This window comes from Typha angustifolia, chromosome 6 (genome assembly GCF_048772165.1).
Source record: "Typha angustifolia cultivar Huaian chromosome 6, ASM4877216v1, whole genome shotgun sequence".
Classification (NCBI taxonomy): Eukaryota; Viridiplantae; Streptophyta; class Magnoliopsida; order Poales; family Typhaceae; genus Typha; species Typha angustifolia.
In genome coordinates, this window is record NC_133244.1 from 8,686,530 (window position 1) to 8,711,019 (window position 24,490).

The 24,490-nt window shown below is 35.3% G+C and overlaps 1 protein-coding gene across 2 annotated transcripts; it reads right to left on the minus strand.

The window, feature by feature from the left end:
• Positions 1 to 808: 808 nt before the first annotated feature.
• LOC140760747 (uncharacterized) lies at positions 809 to 22,803 on the minus strand. 2 transcript variants are annotated; one of them, XM_073097734.1, is made up of 36 exons: positions 22,556 to 22,803; positions 21,172 to 21,339; positions 20,993 to 21,082; positions 20,760 to 20,896; positions 20,587 to 20,677; positions 20,343 to 20,425; positions 20,141 to 20,247; positions 19,800 to 19,952; positions 19,057 to 19,121; positions 18,634 to 18,721; positions 18,406 to 18,484; positions 18,215 to 18,323; positions 17,246 to 17,305; positions 16,781 to 16,899; positions 15,426 to 15,816; positions 15,147 to 15,331; positions 14,976 to 15,048; positions 14,069 to 14,219; positions 13,803 to 13,972; positions 13,365 to 13,709; positions 11,067 to 11,234; positions 10,687 to 10,980; positions 10,141 to 10,317; positions 9,354 to 9,617; positions 8,481 to 8,579; positions 8,119 to 8,303; positions 6,429 to 6,764; positions 6,006 to 6,159; positions 5,730 to 5,840; positions 4,947 to 5,114; positions 3,778 to 3,904; positions 3,282 to 3,440; positions 3,053 to 3,159; positions 2,894 to 2,953; positions 1,547 to 1,730; positions 809 to 1,118 (listed from the first exon to the last, which is right to left on the minus strand). In XM_073097734.1, exons 1-36 carry the CDS (start codon positions 22,745 to 22,747, stop codon positions 1,087 to 1,089), a joined length of 5,481 nt encoding a protein of 1,826 aa, XP_072953835.1. In that variant the 5' UTR covers positions 22,748 to 22,803; the 3' UTR covers positions 809 to 1,086. The 2 variants fall into 2 exon arrangements, with proteins under 2 accessions (XP_072953835.1, XP_072953836.1); XM_073097735.1 differs by lacking the exons at positions 20,587 to 20,677; positions 20,760 to 20,896; positions 20,993 to 21,082; positions 21,172 to 21,339; positions 22,556 to 22,803 and having other exon boundaries at positions 20,141 to 20,242; positions 20,343 to 20,396.
• Between the last annotated feature and the right edge of the window lie 1,687 nt (positions 22,804 to 24,490).

The window sequence follows — 24,490 nt, forward strand, 5'->3', positions numbered from 1 at the left end:
ATCGACCATTCATTAGTACTTTTTATATTAAAATTCTTTTAGAACTTCCATAGTAAATGTTTCGCATTGAAAACTTTATTAAATGATCATATTTATCGTCCAAAATATTATGAGCTACAATATAGGAATAATATTATAGTAAAACTTCATATCAAGTTTTAATACCTTATAGTTGTTCTGTAAGACTGGGGTTTGTGGCATTTTTTTAGTATTTATTAAAAGTACAAGGGTCATATTGGAAAAGTATAGCAGGCAGGGACGGAAACGCAAGAAAAAAAATCTATTGTAAATAGCATCTGGATTCTGGATGAACAATCTTGTCTTCAAAAGAGAAATGTGCCATTTTCAAAAGGACAGGGGGTTAAAAGTAAAAAAACAGAAAACATGATGCCCAATAATCTCTTCTAAACTTCAATTTCTCAGCACTGACACTGGATTTCTCCTAAGCATCTCTCACGTAAGAAGAACTACCAATTCATAATTATAGAATTCATTTGTTATATGAAAGATAAATAAAGAAATCAAGAGAAATGCAAGCATAAAGTAAATGCACATCAGAGATACAGAAGCTTGGCCGCATATGGCCTATGCGATCTAAAGGTCTTTGTGCATCAGATGAGTGTTGCTAACCGCAGAGCCTACTACCAAATCAAAGAACCAACAGGATAATGAACTTTTTCTTCTTTTCTTCTCATACAATAATCATATGGCATCAAGGGCCTAGTATGTGAATTCTCCACAAAAAAAGAATCTCAAATGGAGACTAGTCTGTGAATATCTTTTATATATTAAGCAAATTATAATAAACGGAGCCACTCTCTCCAAATTTAAAAACATATGGCCGCATCAAAGATAACATAGCTCAGTTCAACAATTCTAATCACCTGTCCTTAATTCATGTTTATCCCTTATCTGCCGGGACTTTTGCTGGGTTATCCTCCTCCTCGGTACCCAAATCTCATTTTGCTCATGGTCACATGGATGGCACCAGTTCCCGACCTCAGTCTGCATAGCAGAATGCGGGGTCAATTAGAGCAGCAGCCTCATGCCCAGTGTAGATATCCAGTGGTTGGCAACGTATGCTAGTTATTGGCAGCTACGGTCTGGCTCTTCTGGATCTGCATGCGCATACAGTATTATGTATATAAATTCGCCACAAAAGCATGTGACTTTTATAGGATATGATATTGGGAACCCTCCAAAATAGAAGTGTACAAACTGTTTTGCAAGATTTTTGGGGCATTTATCGTCCCAAGCAGAATGATCTATGAACCTTCTTTTCTTAAAAATGAAAGAAACTACAGTTGAAAGACGAAGCAAGTTATATATCTTCTGAGTCTTGTATCTCAGACAGAAACTGAGCTTCCATCAGAGCTAGATACTTGCCAGGATACAGGAAAGTAGAGAACTTCAATTGGTGACTTGATAGGTAAAATTAATCAGGGGTAGTATTCCAGGTGCAGTATACACAAGAAACAAGACTATTATTTCTGGTTAAATTCAGATCCATGCTAGTAACTTAGTATCTAGGTAACAGGTGCATTACCTCGCCCAACATCTTCTAAAATAGCAATGGATTTCATGAGTAATGACTTTGCTTGTTCGCTTTTTTCCACTTGACAGAGATGAGTTATTTCATCCTTAAACTTAATATCTGTCCTGTGAGTGAGAGGAAAATCTCTGTACAGCTTGCTCATCTCCAAAAGGCACTCTGAAGCAGCAGTGTGAACCTAGAAAAGAGGGAGGCAGCAGGAGGAAAAAGAAAATTAAACATCACGTAGATGGATAGAGAATGGACAGGAATGAAAAATTAGTCAGAATTTGAGGCCAAATATAGAATAATTATGGCTAAGTCAGATAGCAGACAGCACAAACTTACATACTTCTAGCGATGAACTGAAACATAGGATTCAATGAGGAGCACATTTTCATGTAGTTAACAAATTATTCAAGACAAATTGACCTAATCTACCCTCCTTGGAGATGAGATTACATAAAAAAAGAGCCTATCCTTGGTGGGGTAGAGAACCCAGGAGAAATGACCAAATCATCACTATGGCCAGGGAAGCACATTTGACCTAAATACATGCCCAAGAAGATACAACAGAAATAAAACTGCATATGGGTAAATGTGTTGGATACTAGGATTCAAATCATAACTTGTTAAGCCAATAAATGGTATCGTCAAGGTCAAGCAGTCCTAATACTGCATGCTAACTGCCCTAGGGTTGGACTGTAGGAATACTTCTATGCTCCAGCTGTATCATACCATATCATATGAGATACTTCATTTCCATGTTCAGTTTTTTTAAATAAAAAATAAAAACAGATACGCTTGGATGCTTTTCAATATTCAGTAAGCCAGATTCAAAATTTCCTATTAGATCAGGAAGATTCTATTTGTAATAAAAGTCAACCCTCAATATTATACTATTAAGCATGTTTCTATCATCTATGAACTTGAAGGAAACCCATATTGGCAGATCATGCCATCAGCCTTTAGGGGAATTAGTTTAACAACACAGAATTTAAACAGACAATCTCATTAAGATTTGCTTCTTAGCTGATGTGGCAGGAAGATCATTACTCTTTTGATTCAATGAAGACAGCTTGCAAGTTACGCCCCTAAATTTATTCTATATTAATGTATATGCATCAATCTTACAGACAACTTATAGAGGAATAAAAGATCTTAATATCTATCTGACTGTTGACTGTCATGTGACACAGTTACTCAAATAATGGAGTAAATATTAGACGACCAGACATGAAAACTAAATAGTAGTAAATACTCATACAAAATTAGTAACACAACCTTTCAAATTGGGAAAGTGGAAATGCCCATAATAAAATAGAAAAAACATAGAAAACACAAACAAGACAATCTGAGTACCTGGGCAATTTTAATTGTCTGTATGCATTCAACTATTTTTGGTGCCACAGAGTGAAGCAACTGAAAAAGTTGAACACCAGAAAGAATGAACAAGCGTAAGGGAACTACAATGAAAGTCAGCACCTATGAACTAATCAGAATGCAGTTGTCTGTGTTTACCTCATGAATCAAGGAAGTTGCATCATGAGAACAACCAGAAGCATCATCAGAAACAGAGCAGAATTTCAAACATAGCTCTTTGATTGATGAAAAAGCTGACATTTTAACTGTTCAAAAAAACCATCAATGTATGTTATTGCCATAATAATGCATAAGGCAAAAGGATGATACAGAAGTTTTAAAAATGATATCGAAGTTAAATAAAGAACATGTCATTAATAAAAAGCACCTGGCCAGCCATAACCATGCGAGAGGGAACTTGAGAACACCTCTATTATACTTTCCCTCTGATTAAGAATATCTTGCAGAAGAGCAATGTGAATGCAAGATGTGACACAATCTAGAACTTTGTCAAGAGAAACAGAAACTGCTTCACTTTCATCTTGTCCTGCAAAGGAGAAAAAAAGAAAAAAAAAATCAAACTTCTCACTAATGCACACACGAAAGCAATTGTATCCAAATATAAATATATAGTTGTATATGCCTATATTAAGAAACATTTGCAATGCTAGCCATACTTTTCCTTTTGATTCTAGTTTTCCTATATAAGCATTGAGCACATCAAAGCTGTTGTATATCCTGATATAAAAGATCATTCAAATGTTTAACATCAATAATTATTCAGAACTATCATCAGAAATACATTGCTTAAGCTGTTATCAGAAAAACTGTTAGCTTTATCTCTCAAAAACAAATTCAGAGCCAACATAAGAACCGTGCCTCACCTGTCCCATCAGCAGATTTCAGTAAAGATGCATTCACCTTGTTGCTGACACCAGCTTGACGACAAACATCAAATAACATGGGAAATGTGCTGTTAAAAAATTCTGCTTTTCTGAATGCTCTTATTACCTGAAAATTAATGGAAAAGCCAATTAGACAACCAGTTAAGTAATATAAAAGTTTAAAAGGAACAACTTTATTTCTTCATTGGACAAGTTGCTTGCGTAGACATAGAATGACAGATTACAAAAAAGGTCATCAAACACCTTTATGATCATAAAAGATGGTAAATCTATTGCACGAACATTATTAAGACAGGCTGTTCGGACTTCAGAGCAATCAAATGACCATAAGTCTAAAAGCCCAAGAAAGGACATACTTGTTCCTTTCTAAATTAGTTTATGACAAATTTAAGTAAAGAATTGTCTTATGTGCCATACTGGATGAACGCACAAAAAGACTAGAAAAATGGTTCAAGCCCCACTGCGGAGATAAAAATAAACTCATCCACTAATCTTTACACAAGACCTGTTCCTGACTACCTGGAATTATGAGCAAAGAGATGCAGAAGAATGATCCTATTCACTATCCAGAAATGAGATTAGTAAACAAATTAGGAGAAGGAATGATCATATAAATGATAAAGCACAACCACTATGAGGAAGCAGGGATCTTGGAAAAAAAAAGGATCCTACAACCATCTATCTGCAAGAAAAATGCTCTCAGCATGTAGCTAGCCAATCTTGTCATCTTTTTTAAGAATCAAGAAAGTGATAAGAAGGTTGAGTTACATGGATCGATATACAGATAGCGATTCGAGTTAACATACTTATGAAAGTTGTGAGGCCCTAATAATTCCTAATCAAATTCGTATATAAGACATTATTCTTAAAGATCTTCCAAACTGTTAAGAGATAGATAATTATCTTGTTTAAGTATTTCAATGCTCAACCGTATCAAGTATCAATCATAATAAAGATTGAAATATTTGCATTTTGCATCAATATTGCATATTTTTCCCACATCACTTTATTAGTTTCAGATGGAGAATGCCGGGAATAAACAGAACAGCTATAATGATAAAGTGTATCCATGCTTTTCATACTGGTGGCCCTGTTATGACACATGGAAGTTACAAGTAGCACATAAATACAAGGACTGGAAATATTACTTGCTGCAAACATGAAAATGCTGCCTCACGGTAGGATTTTATTTTTTTTGTGCAAGCAGCTGAAATAGCATCCAAAACAATATTTGGAATAGCAGGGTCTTTAGCAGACATTGCATCATGACAAGATGAACAGAGTGAAGCTACTGCATATAGAATAACATCCTTCCCCTGAAAGAAGAAGCACCGCAAAGAATTAGAATGACTGAAGAACGAATATTAATCACAACATTTGCTATTGATGAAGTACAAATATGGACCTAGCCACAATAATCAAATCATTCATTTGAGCTTTTCTAAATACGGATGGAAACAAGATAATTGCTACTTAATAGAATCTGTTAGAGCATAAGTTACTGTCACAAAGGACTAAAACCACAGTACTCTATACGCATAAGCTTTTAGAATCTGTGCAGAGCATAAATTGCATGCATACAATTAATGATATACTATATTCTCTTCCTTTTAGCTTCATTGTGAAAGAAATTAAGAATACTCTCGATAAACTGGCTAAGTTTAAAAATTTCTTTGATAATGAATGAAGTGACAATCTACAAGAACTGGCACGGTAGGTAACCAGACATGCTGGTATTGCCAGGGCTACAAGTTGTATAGAAAGAATCATAACAAACATCTCTTTCATCTTTCTGCCTAGAAAGAATCCAGTTCTGTTTAAGAATTTACTAGTGATAGAGGTGAATTAAGAACCTGGGTTGTGGATATTTCTACTCCCTATAAATTTTGACATCACAGCAGATATTGTCAGAGCATTTACAATCCACATACCTCCCAGAAACGACCAGGTAGTTCTTTTAGAAGGCATTCAAGTAGATTCTGATAATATGCTGAAAGAGACTCTCCCAGAATATCACTCAACTTTTTTATTGCCTTGGCTGACTGCAGATACAAGAAAGACATAAACCTCAAATAAAAACCATATGAAAAAATTAATGGTTATCAGATTAAACTCATCTCCTGCTGCGAGGGAGTGATTCTTGACAAAAAAATTTGTGGTACGTAAAAAATGTAACTTAGAAATGAATAATAGGAATAGCTAAGTACCTTCCTTTTACATGCCCATGATGATGACGAAATACAATCACAAATAAGAGAAACAATTTCTGCCAAGTATAACTGAAGAGTGACTCTTTCACTACTTGAGTTATCTTCCCATAGCTCTTCATATAGGGCATTTATATCCTTATCATCTTCAAATCTGCAGTATAATTCATTAGCTGGAACTCAATATTTTCTAAAACTTACTCCACCACAGGCACTACAGAAACCAAATGTCTCATGCAAAAGATCATTTTGAAATATGGCACAAATGTAGAGTAGTAGTTTGACAATTTGATGCACAATAAGTATTTGAAGAAGTACAATACCAAGATACCAGGAGTTGCAAGAAAAGTTCCCGCTTTAAAATAACAAAAAATAGCTAATCTTAATATCAGTTATATATCAAAAGATAAATTCCAGACAAACCTTGAAAGAAAAATAACAGGAATAACTATTGCATGGTATCCACTGAGAACATCTGCAGCAAGATTCATGTAGGCTTTCAGAAGAACTGCCCCAGAAATCTGCGCATTTCTTTCACCTAAATGCAGAGCAGCAGTATCTTCAATCAACTTTTGAGACAAAGATGGGCTTGCAAATTTCAATGTGACAGCACATGCAGATGCAAAGGTTCGTTTTGCTGCAGCACTCTTTTCCTCTCGAACAGCATGAAATAGGAGCTTTGATAGCATGCTTGTAAATGGCTTGATGTCAGCAGTTACCTTTTGTATCAACAACATGATGAAACTGGCAACACCTACCCTGAAAATTTAAGTTCCAATAAAACAATGGCTTGCAAAATACAGTTTGGAGGCCACATTCTAACAGGCGATTCATGACGAGAATGATTAAGGAATTATATTCATAAAGCTGAATATTTATACATGACTACTCCATTTCAGTTCAAGGTTATACTGTAGGAAGTATGCAAACTAAAAGTGGGAAATGAGAAAATCAAAGCGCTTTACACTAGCTACCGCAATTCATGACATTTGACACTTTCCTGATAACTAGCCATATTCATGAGTAATCTTTTCTCTCAAATAGACTATGTAGTCGTTACTGTCATTAATGCTTGTAAGAAGTGGCAGTTGAAAATGCTAAAAATCTATAAATAGGTCGAGTCAGTTTCACATGCAAATCAACTAGTGTCTGAAGGAAACAAGCAATTAGCATCAATGACTAGGTAATAACATGAAATTTTGCCAGCCTTCCCCCATCCCTCCAACCCCCTCATAAATAGTTACAAAGACATAGATTGTTTTTTGCCTTTTCCTTGTCCCCATGTGCCCTCCAGTTTTCTTCCACATCAGTTCACTATATACCACCAATTTGACACTTATTTAATTAGCACGTCACTGTAATGGTGATAAGAAACTTCATACATCCACATCAGTATCTTAAGGCTACTAAGGGTCCGTGCATGACAATGTCTATTACCCTCATCATTTAGCAGTGTATTGAAAGTTGCTCACACAGTTAGTAGACCTCAACCTTATAGTTACCTTCTCCTTTGCAATAATTGCATCTCACACTGTTGTTTGACCTCCTACATGATAATAATAGTTACAATAATAAGTTGCTTTGTTGTTATGTTGATTAATCCCTATCTAGACTAGTATTCTCCACATGCTTATTAGCATTGGCATCTTATATATAGTTGCATATTGATACAACTGGGTAAGGTATAATTATGATTTTGGGGGTTGTGCAAGTTATTAAAATAGTTATAATTGAGGGATGCTTCTTGCAAAAGCCTCCTCACAATGTTTTGTTGCATGATATATGTATATGTTCAGTTCCATGTTTGTGTTGTTTGTGCCATCTGTATCGATTATTAAAATATTTTACACACCAAGGCATGTGTCTAACCAAGCGGTACAGTCAATCTTCCCAAGAAAAGAACAAGTTAGATGGTAAATATCTAATGTTTTACTACAATAGACTATTGAGAAATTTAAAATAAATTATGGAACAGTGAAATGGAAAAATAATAATAATAATGTTTTACATGTCGGACTCGCATCCAAAATGTTACTAGATCCACTGACATAAGAATGTACCTGGTGTTAAGCCCTACCAAAATGTTACTAGGTCCACTGACATAAGAATGTACCTGGTGTTAAGCCCTACTCCCGATCTGACCAATTGGGCAAGACGAGGAACTAAAGGATCCAATGCATGTGTGTCAACAACCTTTAGACATATATCAAGGGTTTCCCACATTGGAGAGTCTTTAGCAACAGCAATTCGCAAGCTCTCAAGTTTTTCAGTTTGAAGTCCAACATTTGCAGCGTGCAGCTAATTTTCCAAAATAGAGAAGTTACTTAGAATATAAAAGATGCCGCAAAAGTAATAATCAGATATTACATATAGTGTAGTAGTCATCCCCGTATCCACTGTCCTACATCATCCCTTCAAGTGAAAAAGAAAAGTGCAGAAATTAGTTATAAGTAAGGAAGTTTAAAGTGGTCAGACCTCAACATAGTTCAGCCTCTGATCTTCTAGGCTTGACAAACATTCGAGCATGCAGCAGACAAGATCAGGCAAGTGCGGCCGAAGTGCAGCCCCAGCACCCTAATTTATAAAATGACCTAACTTAGCCAAAGATTATAGCCAACATGCACTAAGCAAAAAATTACATGCTTCAACTAAATGATGATAGATCTATGCTGTAGTTTGCTAGGAAACAAAGAAACACATCATAGTGTGGATTTCGGTAACTATGACCATCAGGCCTTATGTAAACTATCTTGGGGAGCAATAGACTCATTTGCCAATTGTTTCAACATGTCAACTCTTTTTCTATAACAGTATTTTCTCAACATCCTTGCAGATTCCACCATAAAAATGCAGATTTTCTTCTTCTTACATCTTTAAATGCATATTTGTTTCATGGATGCTACAACTGCAATAAATAACAAATCATCATATGCTCCCAGCTCCTATACAAATTCATCGTTTGCCCACATTTATAGTTTCTTTTGGGACTTAATATGTTAATTCTAGAAAAGACATAAACCATCAAGTTTGCTCCAACATTCAAAGGAGTTCTGTTCACATGTCACTAGATAATATGGATACAAATCGCCACCTGGTCCAATCTGAGATCTATAGATACCTCAAAACTTGCATTAGTTCCATGCTCTCAACCCATTCCTATGCAAGGACCTACTTGAGTCAACTGGCATCTTGCAAATAGTCTAAATTTATTGGTATGACATCATAATAGACAAATACTTGCCAACTTAAATGATATATTCAGAACAGCTGTGTCCCTATAAAAAAAATAGACCCATCTTCTGTGAATCATATAAAAAAAAGGATAAGAAAGAAGTAAGAGCTTCAGACCTTCGCGAGCTTCATTACTATGCCAATGGATGCTTTTTGAACATTAGAAACTTTACTGACTATTCCTTCTGTAAGCAAGAACGGCAGAACAACGTTCATTGTCTCACTAGCATCTGAAACTGCAGTAAGTGAAACATCACAAAGTCTGATGGTTAACGAGCTCACAGCACGGCACAAACTATCACCAGAATTTCGTACAGTTTCCTTAATGTCATCCATGGCACGAAATGCAGCTGTCCATATACTTCTCAAATGCTTAGAAACCTGGAATAAAATACAATGACGCTATAAAAAGATAAATGATTGAATATCACACCAACAAACCAAGGAAAAAAATGTTAAGAAGTTAAATTTGACTCAACATAATTATCTATGTCAGTGAGCCATTAGGACAGATAAGCTCCATCTGGCATGTGAGACCACACCCCATGTAACAATCTGCCTGTATTTGCTAAAAAAAGTCAAAAACAATCCAAACTGGCACAAATTGGCACAAGGGTCAAATGGCTCAATCACAGTTGGCACTAGGCACGGCTTAACAAAAGGGAGTACAATGAGAGTACCCAAGACTCCAAACATTAGTTTCAAGTTTCAATAAGTCACTGGCACAAAATGTGCTGATCAACACTGACCAGTGTTTTCTAAAAGGCCATCAATGTAGACAGCAACTTCAATATTTTATAGAGAGACTAACATGCTCAAATAATCCCTGAGAGGTATACTCAAGAGCATTATCTTGTTAATGAGAAGGAATTACAACATGTCAGCCTAAGAAACTATATAATACCTGACTATATTTCCGGCCTTGGATAATGTCTGCAAGAGCAAGACATGAAGCTTCACGTGAGCGCCAGAGTCTTGATCCAGATTGTGCCAACAAATCATCCATAATAAGATCAAAATATTCATCAATAGTTCTTCTAGGATCAGCCACAATTGACTTCCAGATGTGCCCCATAGCATCCTAACAGCAGGCTTAGGATTTAGTACGTGAGGGCAATATAAATCAACTTAGAAGAAACACCAGATTATATGGAATATACACAAATTAATGAATATAATGTGTGATTGTGTGAATCAGAATCTTCAAACTATAGATTAATAAATAATAAATAAATTTCATACGTTCTAAGAGAACTCTTGGACAGTGCTACAGGTCTCAGATATGACCAATATCCTCCAAAGGGAAAGGAAAGCGAGAGTTATGTAGGTTCACTAGTACGGTATCAAATATTATCGTACAACAAAAATAAAACATGCAAATGAAATTTGGAGCCAAAGCAACTACTTTCAACCTCATAGCTATTGTAAATAAAATGTACAGTGTCAACACCTGGACATTTTTATCAGGGTCATACTGGTAGCGAACAAGTCGAGGAATCAAAGAACGTAGATGCGGCTGAAGAGCATCCCCAGCATGTTTTGCTATCTTGGAAAAACCAAAGGCAGCACCTCGCTTTGAATTTAAAGAAGCCTGATAATTAGCAAGATCCATGAACTTATATATCAAGTCGGGTTGCCCCATCTCATTTGCCATGCTGCAAAGCTCCTTATATGTGCTAAGCTTTCCACCATTAAGACTTTCACCAATAGCCCCTTCTTGGAAAACTTCAGAATCTTCCATAAGCTACAGGCCACAAAACAAGTTAAAATGCACACACGTAGATAAACACTTAACAAACTAAGGAAAAGAATGTGAAATGACATAGACACCTTGATAGCTCTTTTCCTCTTCCCTGAACCAGTCAATGTGCTTACAAGTGCATGCACTAATTCTTCCTTCATAGACGGATCACCAAGTTCATAAACAATACTCATGCCTTGGGAAGCCAAATCTTGTGTAAGATCATTCTGATCACCAAGAAGGTGAGAAAAGGCTTCCTGCAAAACCAATTAAAATAATAAATCTCTTGGTGTGAGCATGACACCTTGTGGGTGTGATCCTTTATGGTTTCAGTTTATTTTATGTTGCTATTAGTTTGATTTCATTAGTTGGTCAGCCAATTTTTATTTCCACTTTGCCTATATACGGCAGCTGTTAAAAGTGATTTATTTGAGCCTCTAGATTAGAAGGATTCCTAGAGTTGTTACTAAAATGCCGGGAATTCTGTTTTCAAAGAAATATGGTTGCCACATTAGGAGAGACATCTTAGGATGTGATTGGTTGATGGGGAAGTAGGAAAAGAAAGTGGCAACTTACTAGAAGTAAGACATTTTTTGTATTTGGATGGAGTTCCTTAATTTTCTCAACACAACCTAACTTCTCTGATTTTGGCTCATTCTCCTTCCTTTTCTCTAGGGCGAGAGTAGCACTTCCCAAGTTTTCATATATTATCATTAATTGCTATAATTAATTAATTACCCATCTCCACCAAACACTTTCAATTTTTCACCAAACATTAACGCATATGAGGCATGACTAAATTTTAGAATTGACTTCTCTGTAAACTTTTACTTCAAAAGCCACTTTCTTCTTTCCACTTTTTATCAACCAAATACAACCTTATCATCTGAAGTGGTATGCTAAGTGAGCCCCTTACTGAACTCCTATTTGAGACCCAAAACTTTCCAACTGAAATTCCATTTCCCTAATTAAAGACCAAAAAGAGAATTCCTCAGAGCCCCTTTTTTCTCTTCCCCCTCCTGCAGTCCAGGCGCTCTTCTCTTCTCTTTACTGAACCACCATTCCTCCTCTCTTCCTCTCAGTCAAGCTCCTTTCTTCCCTCTTCTCCTTCACAGCTGCAGCTGCCTTTCATCTTCGTTCCCTCCCCTATTCTCTCTTTCTCTACTGTTGTAGCTATTAATGCTCCCGCAGGTACAGCCATTGTTATTACCCCTCTTTTTCCCTCTTTTGATGCTGTTTTTCTGTTGCCATCTCTTGCTTCCTCTGCAGCTCCGCCATCGAGCAGCCCAAAGTTTATTCCTACAAGTTCTAGGCTAAAGCCGAAGTTGAAGGTCTAGCCATCTCTTCATCTTTCGCTGATGAGCAGTAACACTCATTTATCAAAGTCTAATTTTTCGTTCCAATTTTTGGATCAAGCATTGAAGTTCATGACATGATATGCTCACTTTTACTTTAGATCATAATGTTCTGTTCTAGAATTCTATTCAATTATTCACTGTGTTACATTGTTGTCAAAATGATATTTACCACTGAAGAAATTCAGAAAGTATAGCTGTCTATGAAAGTAGCATAGAAATAAAAGAGAGCTAACATATAGTGAAAAATCACTGGCAACAACTCATATATATTTATGAGGAGTACGCCAAGGAGGGCAAGGACAGTGAAAGCATATCGTTAAGTTGTGCCAACTCACAGATCTGAGAAAACCAATGCAAATGCTGCACAGACTAACATAGTTATGGTGCATTAAGCTGCTATAAAAGGAACACCAGGACAAAAATAATAGCATACAAATGGCAATCCAAGAGAAAACAAACACCAGTGTCACTCGAATCCATGCATGAACTCTTCAAAACAGCAGCCATTTAATAACAAACCCTCCTATAGCTTTGGACTTCAACTTATGGGCAGTTCACATTTAAGAGCATTATTTAGTTCATACATCCTGCAAGTTCTCAAAATTGTTGTCATGATCTCAATTGAAAAACATTTGATGTTACTGCCTTACTAGTCTTCTAATCAACTATAAGCTTATCATAGAACTTTCTGGTCCATTTGCATATTTGTTTGTAACTCAACCAAGTTACAATATCATTATTTTCCTAAATCTAGGGAGGGGAGTACTATTGTTCTACATAAATTACTCAGATGTATTTCTGAAAATCAAAGATTTCCTTGAAAACATACAGATAATTCTTCACCTGCTATATCTTTGCTTATTTATTAAACAGTTACTCCATACAGGGCAAAACCTCCGGTTAAGTCTATAAGTTCGCATGCAAAGTCTGACAAAATTATTAAGTACATTACTGCATGTTACAGAATGAAAGATAGCACAGGCTAACGTGCTCCTAGATATTGACTTGCCAAATATTCAAATGACAGACCTGTACTTCTGGAAGAAGTTGCTGGATTTTTGGATGATGGCCACAATACATTATCAGTGACACCAACCAGACAGTACCTGCACAGCGATCATCTTTTCTGCTACTGAAAAGGAGATCATCAAAGAGCTTTTTAATAATCATGTCTTGAGTCATAACATGTGACTCCTCATCACAGTTGCTCTTCCATGAGCCAGTCACAATGGGTAAGGGCATTTCAGCGGTGAGATAGTTGGTGCTTCCAGAAAGGGAACTATAATTTGATCTGAGTATTGTATCTGCAGTAACAGGGACTCCACCCCATATAAAAGATAGAGCCTCCCCAGCAGCAAAAAGTACATCTTCGACCTGAAAAGTAAAAATTTTAAATTACCATACCATAAACAATTAAAAGTAAAAAAAAACATAGTAGGGAAAAGTTTAACAAAAGATAACTGCAACCTTCGATCTGGAAAGACTAAATATCAAGTCCAGAGAACTTTTCAGGTGTGGAAATGAAATTTCATTCACAGAAATATGCCCCAAAGAAATAATTATTTTTTGTATTGCTTTGATATCAGTACCAGAAAGCAGTTTGCTCAGCCTTTCATGCAAAATTGTTATAACTCCAGCTGCAGTTGAGTAAAACATACAACATATATTAATTTGGGAGGATCTTTTTTACATTAAAAATATTAGTATGATAACAACTAACAACCAAAACCCACCGGCAATGGAATTGCGACAAAGTATAGGCAGTGAACAACGAAGACCAATATGACCTAAAGCTTCCATTCCAGCAGAAGCCAGTATTGCACTTTCTGACTCGACCACATTTACTAGAACACCAACAGTACTCTGAAACAGCTCCTCTGATATCTACATGAACAGGAAGCATTATCAAGTATCAACATTGCTTATTCCTAATATAACAAATTTTGACTCAAAAAAACCAACGTAAAATGGCACAAACCTCCAAAATTAAACCTTAATGTGACTTTGAGGCTTCAAAATAAGCAATAGCTAATAACAAAATGTGAAAATATTTTTTTTAATTTGTACATAGAGAAGAAATTTCACCCTTTAACCCAAGAAAATAAAACTAGACTGTCTGGATTATTTAATAGAACCAAACTAAACTACAAAAAATAGCTAAAACTAAGATCCTCGTATTAAAAGGATTACTTGGTCAACAGGATATACCAAGATGACCAAGCATTGAAACAAAAGACAGGATCCACTTCAAGCATAAGCAAGCAATATTCCAAGGTTAGTAGAAAAGGATGAAAAGTAACATTGTGGTACACAGAAATACAATAGGTTCCCATTTAACAAGTGACTTTTCTGGTATTATCTTAGAACTTATTTATCCTGAAAAGTTTCATTAAGCCATTAAATTTGCAAATCACTGCCCTTCACTTTTAACAGGAGAAATATCAAATAAGAAGAAACAGTATGGAGCATATTATTAACTTTGTGCTAAAGCATATAAAATAACATCTAGCTACCCAACAAAGAAGAAAGAGGAAAGGCAGAAACAGAATAGCAAGAATAATATAAAATGCAGCCAAAGAACTGTTTTGCACACACAATATTATACATACATCATATAGAAAAGAGATTCCGAGAACTTACAGAAGGTGGATTCTTCATGCACTCTGCTGTTATATATCCAATAGCACATAACAAACCATGATGATTTTCAAATCTGGAAGTATTGCACATGAAATCCATCTCAGTGAACCTAACTTAATCATAGAAGTCATAAATACCAAGAAACCAGTTGCTTAGTGCGACATGAATAACCTTAATATTTTGCTCCCACTGAGTAATGCAACAAGCTCAGATAAAATAGTAGATGAAGCAGAACTTGAAAGAGCAGAACATGCAATCCCCAGCAAGCGGGATGCAGCTTCCCGAGTATCAGAATCAATATGACCAAGTAAATTCTTTAGCCAATCTACCCGCCCAGCATACCGTGATGCTACCAACTATAGGAAAATTTAAAAAAAAGAAAAGAATAGAAGACTTAAACATCATAAGTTTGATTACTGAAACATTTCAGCAAAAGAATAAGCACAAAACCTTCGGTAAATGAGACCCAATTTCAACTAAAGATTTAGAAGCAGTGGCATGCAGCTCAGTAGATCCTTCAAATGACATAGCATTCTCTAGCAGCACGCACATTGTTACTGCTGGGGAATTAAAAATATCTGTTGATTCTGTTTCCATATCAGAACTGCACATTCTACAATCTGCTTCAAAGCACTTCATCAAAAACCTGATCATGGCAACAGATGTCTTTGATGAAAAAAGCAGCTTCCCATCCACATGCTCACTAGAATCTAAGAGTTTTGGTTGCTGACTACAAATATAATTTAGCATCTCTCTTAAATCGGGATATCTGAGGTCAATTTTTTGCCCAGATGTCTGTCCGTCATCTTTTGTAAGACAAAGGCCCTCAAGAGCCATTTCCCTAGTAACAGAAGAGAAAATTAAGTTAACGATGGTTTGGATGAAGCAATAGGGCACAACTAACATGTCATACCATGAAAAAGTATGTCAATGCAAGGGGATAATATTCAACAAGATAATTAATAAATCATAGAAAGAAAAGCCATGACAGATTAGATGGATTATGGGTAAGTTGAGTTATCCACACAAGAAACAAATACAGATTATATTAAATTTTTTAATCACTAATTCCTAAGTAGCTTCAGAAATTAGTGATCCAAATAAAAGTTATCTAAAGGATTCCATCAGTTTGAAAACCAAGCCAAAAAAAATGTTGTACTGGTAGATTCTAACATAAGAATCCTATAAGTAGAAAAGTGATCACTTCAGAACTTTCATATTAGCATCTTCAACTTCTTTCTGAGGGTTTTAATATATCTAATATATTACAAACGACATGTTACATTATGAAATATTTTACGAATAAAGCCACCCCCAAAACCCGTTTTTCTTTTTGATTGAAATTGGCATCCCTTTTCATTACCTAAGAATTGAGCACCATGGTTGCTAAAAGTAATTACTGAGCCACATCCTGCCATTTGATTAACAGAATCTAAACCTATTACCTGGTTAATATAGAAGATGAAAATGGATGAGCAAAATTTTTGAACCTAAATGGCAGTTCTTAAGGAAGAAGATGTAAAGAACTATGAGAGCACAGGAAAGCTTCCTTCTTCTTACAAATAATATGAGAAACCTACCTGAGGTAGCAATGTAAAATCTTCCAGCCAAAGGAAGAAAGAAAAGAATCCCAAGAGAACAATGAGATGATTATTGTTGCTAATAAATTATCCAACTATAATTTAAAAAACAACCTCTTTACCAAATCCTCCGTAGACAATGTAACCAAATAAATATTGAAAAAAGAACAAGACAATAGAATCCAGCATAAGAGGCAAGATAAGGAAAACACTTCAATGACTGACCTTATATCCATTTTCGTGTCTGCAGCTCCAAGCATGCAAATGTATCGGCTAGGGCAATGTTGTAAATCAAACAACGTCGTAGCCCACCTCACAGCACAAAAACGCACCTCACTTTGTTCCTTAAAGAAAATCAAGGTGAACTGCTAAGTAAGATAATACAACAAATGCAGTAGAAGGCATCACAAGCTAACAAATATTATGTGTAAGAACAAACAATTACATTTATATAAAGCAAGTTCCATCAATACTTTCCTTTAGACACAAGAAGGAAAGAATTTCAGGCAAATATCCATAACAGTGAATGATTGGAAATCAATGAATAAACAAATAGAAAAATACATAGAATGAAATAAAGTACTTTCATTCTGGATAGTATGAGAAGTTTATATGAGAAGACCTCACAACATTTTCACAACAAAGCTGAAAGACAGAAAGTCATAAACAAATATGTGATGGATTTCATACCGCTAAAGAGTTTTCCAGCAGAAGTCCTTCCAGATTATCCAATACTACTGCTGGAGCACCCTAATGCCAAGATCAGACAATTATTATAAGCTCCAGGGAAGAAAGAAGAAGTATCTAAATGGTCAGTGTAACAAAATTAATAATGGAAGACAGATTTGCATATACACAGGTAAAACAGAAAACTACAAAAACCCGCAAATGCATTCAAACTTTTGAGAATAAAATCTTAATGTATCTGCAACTGGTCAGGAACTAGAATAGAAATTTTCCTGAAATTGAAAGAGTTCAAGAGTTCTCAAACTCTATAACCAGAAGGGCGTTCTTTATATATGTTCAACTAATTTTTCACTACAAAAAAATGTAGATAACAGTACAACATATTTGCTCATGCTCTCATGGAAAGAAACTCAAAAGTTAACAACGTGAGGTTGCTCTGACTCAAAATTTAGAAGCAACATCTAGAGTACTGTTTATCACTTTTATACTCGTAAGGAACCATCACTTTTACCGACATCTAACTTAAAGGTCCCATGCCACCCTCAATACTCAAAGATGAAACAAAAGAACCAAGGGCTGATCCCTAGTAAAAACAAGCAAGGTGGCCACTAAACATTCAACTAGATTATTTCTTTCAGCTCTGTGAGAAAATAAGTTCAGTAACTCCATAGTTTACACAGTGAATGAAGATAGAAGGTCCCAGTGATATTTAATTGCTTAGCTTTGCAATAGACGGACAATTTGGTGGACATAATTTCACAGATAAAGTTAGAAGATATGCATTTATAGTCTAGAGTATACATGATGCTTTGAAAAACAACTCCTAAAGGCAGTTGAAGAACATTGTATTGCAGGACATATCAATGGTATTAAGAGCTTTACAATACAAAAGTCAAAAGTTTCCGGATAATGAGCCACACCATTATAATGAGCCATGCACTTTGGCGAGATCTATACAACTAAGCGAATTACCTTATAAGCTGTTGCAAGGGAAGCAACTGTTTCTTGAATAGTTAGACGAAGAGGCTGCTCCTCTGATTTCAAGGCGGTAAAAAGCCGAACGGCCATGTCAACTTTGTCTCTGCAAATTGTATGTGTATTGGTGAGCAATCAGTGCAACAATAGTTAACTCAAGAATGAAGAGAAGTGATCAGACAACTTGCTTGAACAAATTAGGCATGCGAGAAGCAAGTAAACCAATGGCTTGGTACGCAAATGTTTTTACATCTCTACCAACAGATCCTGAGAAAAGGAAAAAAAAGAATAGATTTACAACCTAAATCATTTGTATAACCATTGCATGCAGTACAGTGGCTCCTTTTTTCATTATGAGAGAGAGAGAGAGAGAGAGAGAGAGAGAGATGAAGAATCATCAAATATACTACAGAAACCTGCTTCTGTTGCAGATGAACCATCAAGAGAACGTAATATTCCACTCAAAATAACAGGACCCATGAGTTTCAATTGATCAATTACTGCCTGTATGAAGATAAAACATTAAGTCAGGAAAGCTTCACCAATTCCTGAACACTTCCCTTTCACAGGAAACCTTCTGCTCTATCAAAGAGTAAAGATTATGAACAGGTCAATTGGAAAGAAATCACGTGAACAATGCTATAACTTGTTCTCCGATCTTAACAGGACAAGCAAAATATGAGAATTAGTATTAATATCATAGTCAATGACTCAATAACATGCCATTCATTGAACAAAAAATACATAATTTACTATAAGGGCAATTATGACATGAAAACAACAAGCAAAGCATAGAAGTTCAAGTCAAGACTATAACTATAGAGCACCAAAATATGTACATGTTTAAAAACCCAGACAGTGAACTCCATGCCAAGCTGCTTCAGCCTTGAAGTAGTCCCGCTTCCTATCATATTAAGGAGCTCAAGTCAAATAAATGAACTTAGAGATAAATAAAACTAAAATAAAAAGGAACAAAAAACAGCTACAATAATAACAACAATAACAAGCACACATGATGTCATCATAATGGATGCAAATTTAGAGTATCTAAATGCCCCCGGTACTGCTCACGACACGGGAAACAGCCTGCCATTTGTTGTGCCACACAAACCTGTGTCTTCGTTGCAGCACCATGTTCGTAAAAAGCTCTAAGCTATGAGCCAGGCGGGATGGTTACATGGAAGTAATTACACATTGCCAGTATTGATTTCTTAACCAAAGAGGAAAAAAATAGAAAAAAAGAAGAAGTAAATGTGTGCTACCGATAGCCAAACAAGTAATGGACTACTCTTAATAGGATTGTTACATAATGTAGCTACCAGCAAAACCATCTGTCCATTCCTGAAGTGAAAATATCAGAGAAAGTATAGTAGAATAGATAATGAAGAAATGTAAGAAAGAATAGTATATAAACATCATTCATGGTAATCTTCAGCAGGACAAAAGAGAAGATGGAAAAAAGAAGCATAACCTATAATAACTAATTATGATATAAACAATAATACCCAAAGATAATTTGTAAAACAAGTTAAGTCTTGGAATAAGATCGACTCCAAAATACAAGAAAAATATGTTTTTTTACCATAGATGCAGCCAAAAATGCATTGCAGAGTAGAAGGGAATGCATTAGCTGCAGTGATCGATCTGCTGAAAACAGACATAAGCCGTACTCGTAATGTAGTACTCCCTGGAGCAATCCTCGATTCTACAGCTATATTTTCTACCCCAGTACTGCCTGCAGTTAGTAAATCAAATTGCATCTAGCGTCAGTGCAGTCAAGAAGCTAAATCACGTAACAGACAAGAATTGAGAAGTTCAACTGTAAAAAGAATTCTGTATTCTTAAGAGACAACTATTGTTATTTTTCTCAAAATCTAAAAGTTATAAAAGCCAAGAAAATAAATATGAAAAAAAAATGCATACCATTGAACAGCATAAATAGTCTTTTGATCAGAACAGAATCATCCAAATTGGCACCAGCAGCCTTACGCTTTAACAATTCCTCTCCTTTCTTAGCAACAGGCTCTTGACTTAAGCAAATTATCAGAAAGACAACAGATGACTCTCATCATTAGTGCCTAAAAATTGAATTTTTTCAAAGTGTGTTCAAGTGGACAACAACTACCTGTCTGAAGCAGCTACTAGAAAAAGGGGATAGACAAGCTCAGGTGACAGTTGCATAGTGTCAATGAGATTCAAAATCCCAAGCTATATAGAAAAGAAAAGGTTAGAATATTGCGGGGTCGTAGGAGAAGAAAAGATTAAATAGCTCCGCTGAGCACATCAAAGCCGGATCAGGAAACTAGGTGCAATACCACAAAAAATAAAATGTAAAAAGGAAAATACTGTAGAATACATAACAAACTTACCTTTCTCGTCATAAGAATGTCACCTTTCAAAGGTTGCTTCCCAGTAACACGATCTGCTTGGGCAATGGAAAGTCCTGCTGGGCATCCAACACTAAAACATACAGCAATTTAAAATCTCAAAGAACATTGTAAATCAGTCAGACATCTTGCTGTTTCTTTTGTGAATACCGTACCCAGAAGGTGGTGCTTGATACAAAATTGTATGAAGGCAAAACTCCAAAAATACTTCTCCATCCTTAGAAACTCCATTAGCCCTGTACTTTGCAACAATGTTCTCATGAACCTGACTTGAATGGCAATCACCTATAACCTGAAAACAGCAAATAACCTAAGTTTGCCACTAAATACTACCGAATATAAATGCATACAACCAGAGCTTTAAAATTCGTTGACACTAACAACGTACCTTCAGAACAATTCTCAAGATGATGCCTTGATGTTGAAGAGGTATATTTGCTATATTAATTAGAAGTTCAGGAGCCATATTCTCTTTATCCTACAAAAGATTGGCACGCTAATTTCGTCAACATGAATATCTTTAAAAGCATGCAAAAAAAAAAAAAAAAAAAAGGGAAAAGAACCAACCTCTTTAGGCAAGCGTTCAAATGACATCTCAATATAAACAACACAAAAGTTTCTAACCATCGATGAGGCATCAACTTTATTATAAATATTCCATAACTCCAATAGTGGCAGCCCAATCTCCGGCCGGTGCTTCACCCGCTTGTTAATATGAGTTAGAATCTCCATAACCTAATGACGCAAAACTAAATTTATAATTCTATCATTAAAAACACAAACATTCACAATCCACACATGCACATCAAAAGAAAAGTTACCACAAAGTCTAATTCCTACATAAATTCCAATCAATTTAAGGATTTTTACATAATTACCACTAAAATTTCTAAAATATCATAATTGCCATCAAAACCTTTTTACTCTATCAGAATTGCCATCAAAATCTTTTTACTCTATCAGAATTGCGATCCATTTTTAAAGGAATATCCATAGAATATTCTTAATATGTGGTTGTTAAAGTCAATAAATACATTTAAATAACCAAAATACTCCTCTCTTGAAGTAGGGTGCAAAATAATTACCACACATTTTTTTCTTGTATAAAGAATATTGTGTTCTCTTGTAATATGCTATCAGAGAACATTAGATAGTTTTTGGATCATGCTAAACAATTTCTGTAAGAGCAAAATGGTATTTTTAAATTTAATTTTGTCTTTAACCACGAATAGTTGGTTTTAAATGACAGAATGACATTCTTGAAAGAGATCAATAAATTGGGCGGGAATTGTGATATTTTAAAGAATATAATGGCATTTATGATGCTTTCAATGTTTTCAGTGCCAAGTATGTAAAAATCCTTAATTTTAAGCTCCTCTTATTTCAACCTTTGCCAAATACAAACCGTAAGATATAATATCCAATCAATCGTACTGAAAATAAGTGAATACAGTACAATATCGACACCAAAGCAGATGAAGAAATCATAAATTGTACCAGTGAACCAATTAGCATGCAAAATACTGAGAGAAGTAGAGATGCATCACTATACTAAGCTCCACCGTAGATCACGCTTTGACCTCTATCAATTTCAAGTATTGCCCAATACAAACCATAACAGACAATATCCCAACAACAATCGCAAGGAAAAAAAAAATGAAAAAAAAGAGATAACACAGCTGAATCGTGACACCAGACCAGAACATAGCCTCAGCAAATCGAGTAATAAACCGATTAGAATGTATGATACCGAGAGTATGGACCCAATTCCTGCACTAAGATTCACCATAGATGACATATTTCAACCTCAACTAACCCTAATTCACAAATTTCAATCACTCGCACCGAGAGGAAGTGAATACCGCTCAATCTTGACACCACGACATAACATAGCATCAGCACCACCAACCAATTTGAATGAAAAGTATCGGAAAAGGGAAACTAGAGTTACCATCTTTCGAACAGAAGGAGAAGGGGAGGCGAGGGAGGAGATGGAGTAGGGGAGGATACTGGCGAGCAAGGGTTGGAGCTTGGCGTCGTCGGCTAGGGCGAGGCGAGTGAGCATTCGATCGAGAGTATCCTCCCTCTCCGCATCGGATGGAGGCGGCGCCGGCGCCGGCGTGGAACCGGATGTCTCCGCCATTTCTGGTTCGTTGCTACTTCGGGGTGCAACAGTGCACGAAACTTGGAAGAGGGGAAATGGAAGCTAATTCATTTGGCGGAGATATTTATAGATTGCCCAAACAACAGTGTTCAAGGCGTGAAACAGGTCCGATGCAAACGTTATGCGACCCACTTACTATAGGCCCGACCCAGTCGAAGGCCCATAATAGTAACCCACTACTCATGGAAAATGTTTCACAAACACCCCTATAGTTTTCCTTTATTATCATTCCGATCCTATCACAATATCATTTTACCTCTATATTTTATTTTAAGTTAAATATATTTTACCTCCCAAAGTTACGTCTATAATCACTCACTCCTATGTACTTCAAAAAGTTCCAAACTAGTCTATATATTATTTATTGCTAAAGTGAGTCTATTAGTTTTTCTATCAAAATTAACACAGTGCATCTAAAAATTTTCAAAAAATTAAATGGTGAGCTAATATGTCTCTATTTTTAATTTTATAGACAAAATTGCTCTTTTTTTATATAAGCAATTTTTTCTTTAAAGAATATTCACATGTTTTATTTTCTTACTTTCTAGATTATACTAACTATATAGTAAAATTTATTAAACCTGAGTTTTTACAAAGTTTAATAGTTATATCACATCTAGGAATAAGACAAATATGGATTAAAAAAAATTTAAATAAAAAACTTATATATTTTGCCTAATAAATACGACGAGAGTTCAGTTATTTGGGCACGCTCTATTAATTTTAACAGAAAAAATGACGATTTTACTTTAGTCATAAGTACAAAGACTGAATTGAGACCTTTTGAAATATAAAGGGATAAAGTAATTTTCGACTGAGCTTCAAACTCAATTAGTTAATCTTAATTTTTAGAAAAATAAAATTAATTAGATATTAAAAAATATTTAATTACTAAATCAGTTTAGGATTTCGGGAAACCTCTAAACTTAAAACAAGCAGGTACTTAGAAATTACCATTACATGTAAAACTAACCTTCAACAAAAGTGTGGACAAATCAATTGAAAGAAGTATTAATTGCCTGACTAATGAACAAGGTAGATAAGTGGGACCAAACTTAACTTAGGGCGGCCACAAAGGGTGGACCCCATTTGTTGCCTTGTACACTAGTGGCGGGGTTCTAATGCTTGCCGAAAGTTTAGGTTAGGTAGTTGTCATGACCCACATCACATATATATATATATAAATCCAAGATGACATATTTGTTATCGAGTGTTTACATGAGATTTTCCGAATCTATTTCCTTTTTTATATTTTCCTTAGATTTTATATTAAAAAAAATGACAGTTATTTTTGGCTCAACTAACCCTCACCATCTCGCTATATATATATATAGTTGTACTGTTAACAACTAATTAACTGTCGCAGCCTTATCCTATATATTTATACTTAAGTATATGATTTTACCATTCTGGATACCACCCAACTCATGAAACAAAAGATATATCTATATATAATTTACAGATAGATTAAGGTTTTTTTTGTGCATGCATGCCAAATCTTATATTTACTTATATACCCCTGTAAATGTATAATTTGTATGTGTATTTTTTTTTTTTAATGTAGATATTATTTGGAGGTAACGAAGTACTAAAATTTAAATAATGTAGATATAAATAAAAGATAAAATTATGGAGGGCATATAAGTGAAAAGGTAACAGTTGAAGGGTAAACTCGTGAAAGAGCCTTTCTGTTATCTATCCGCTGCTGATAGCTATTCGTTA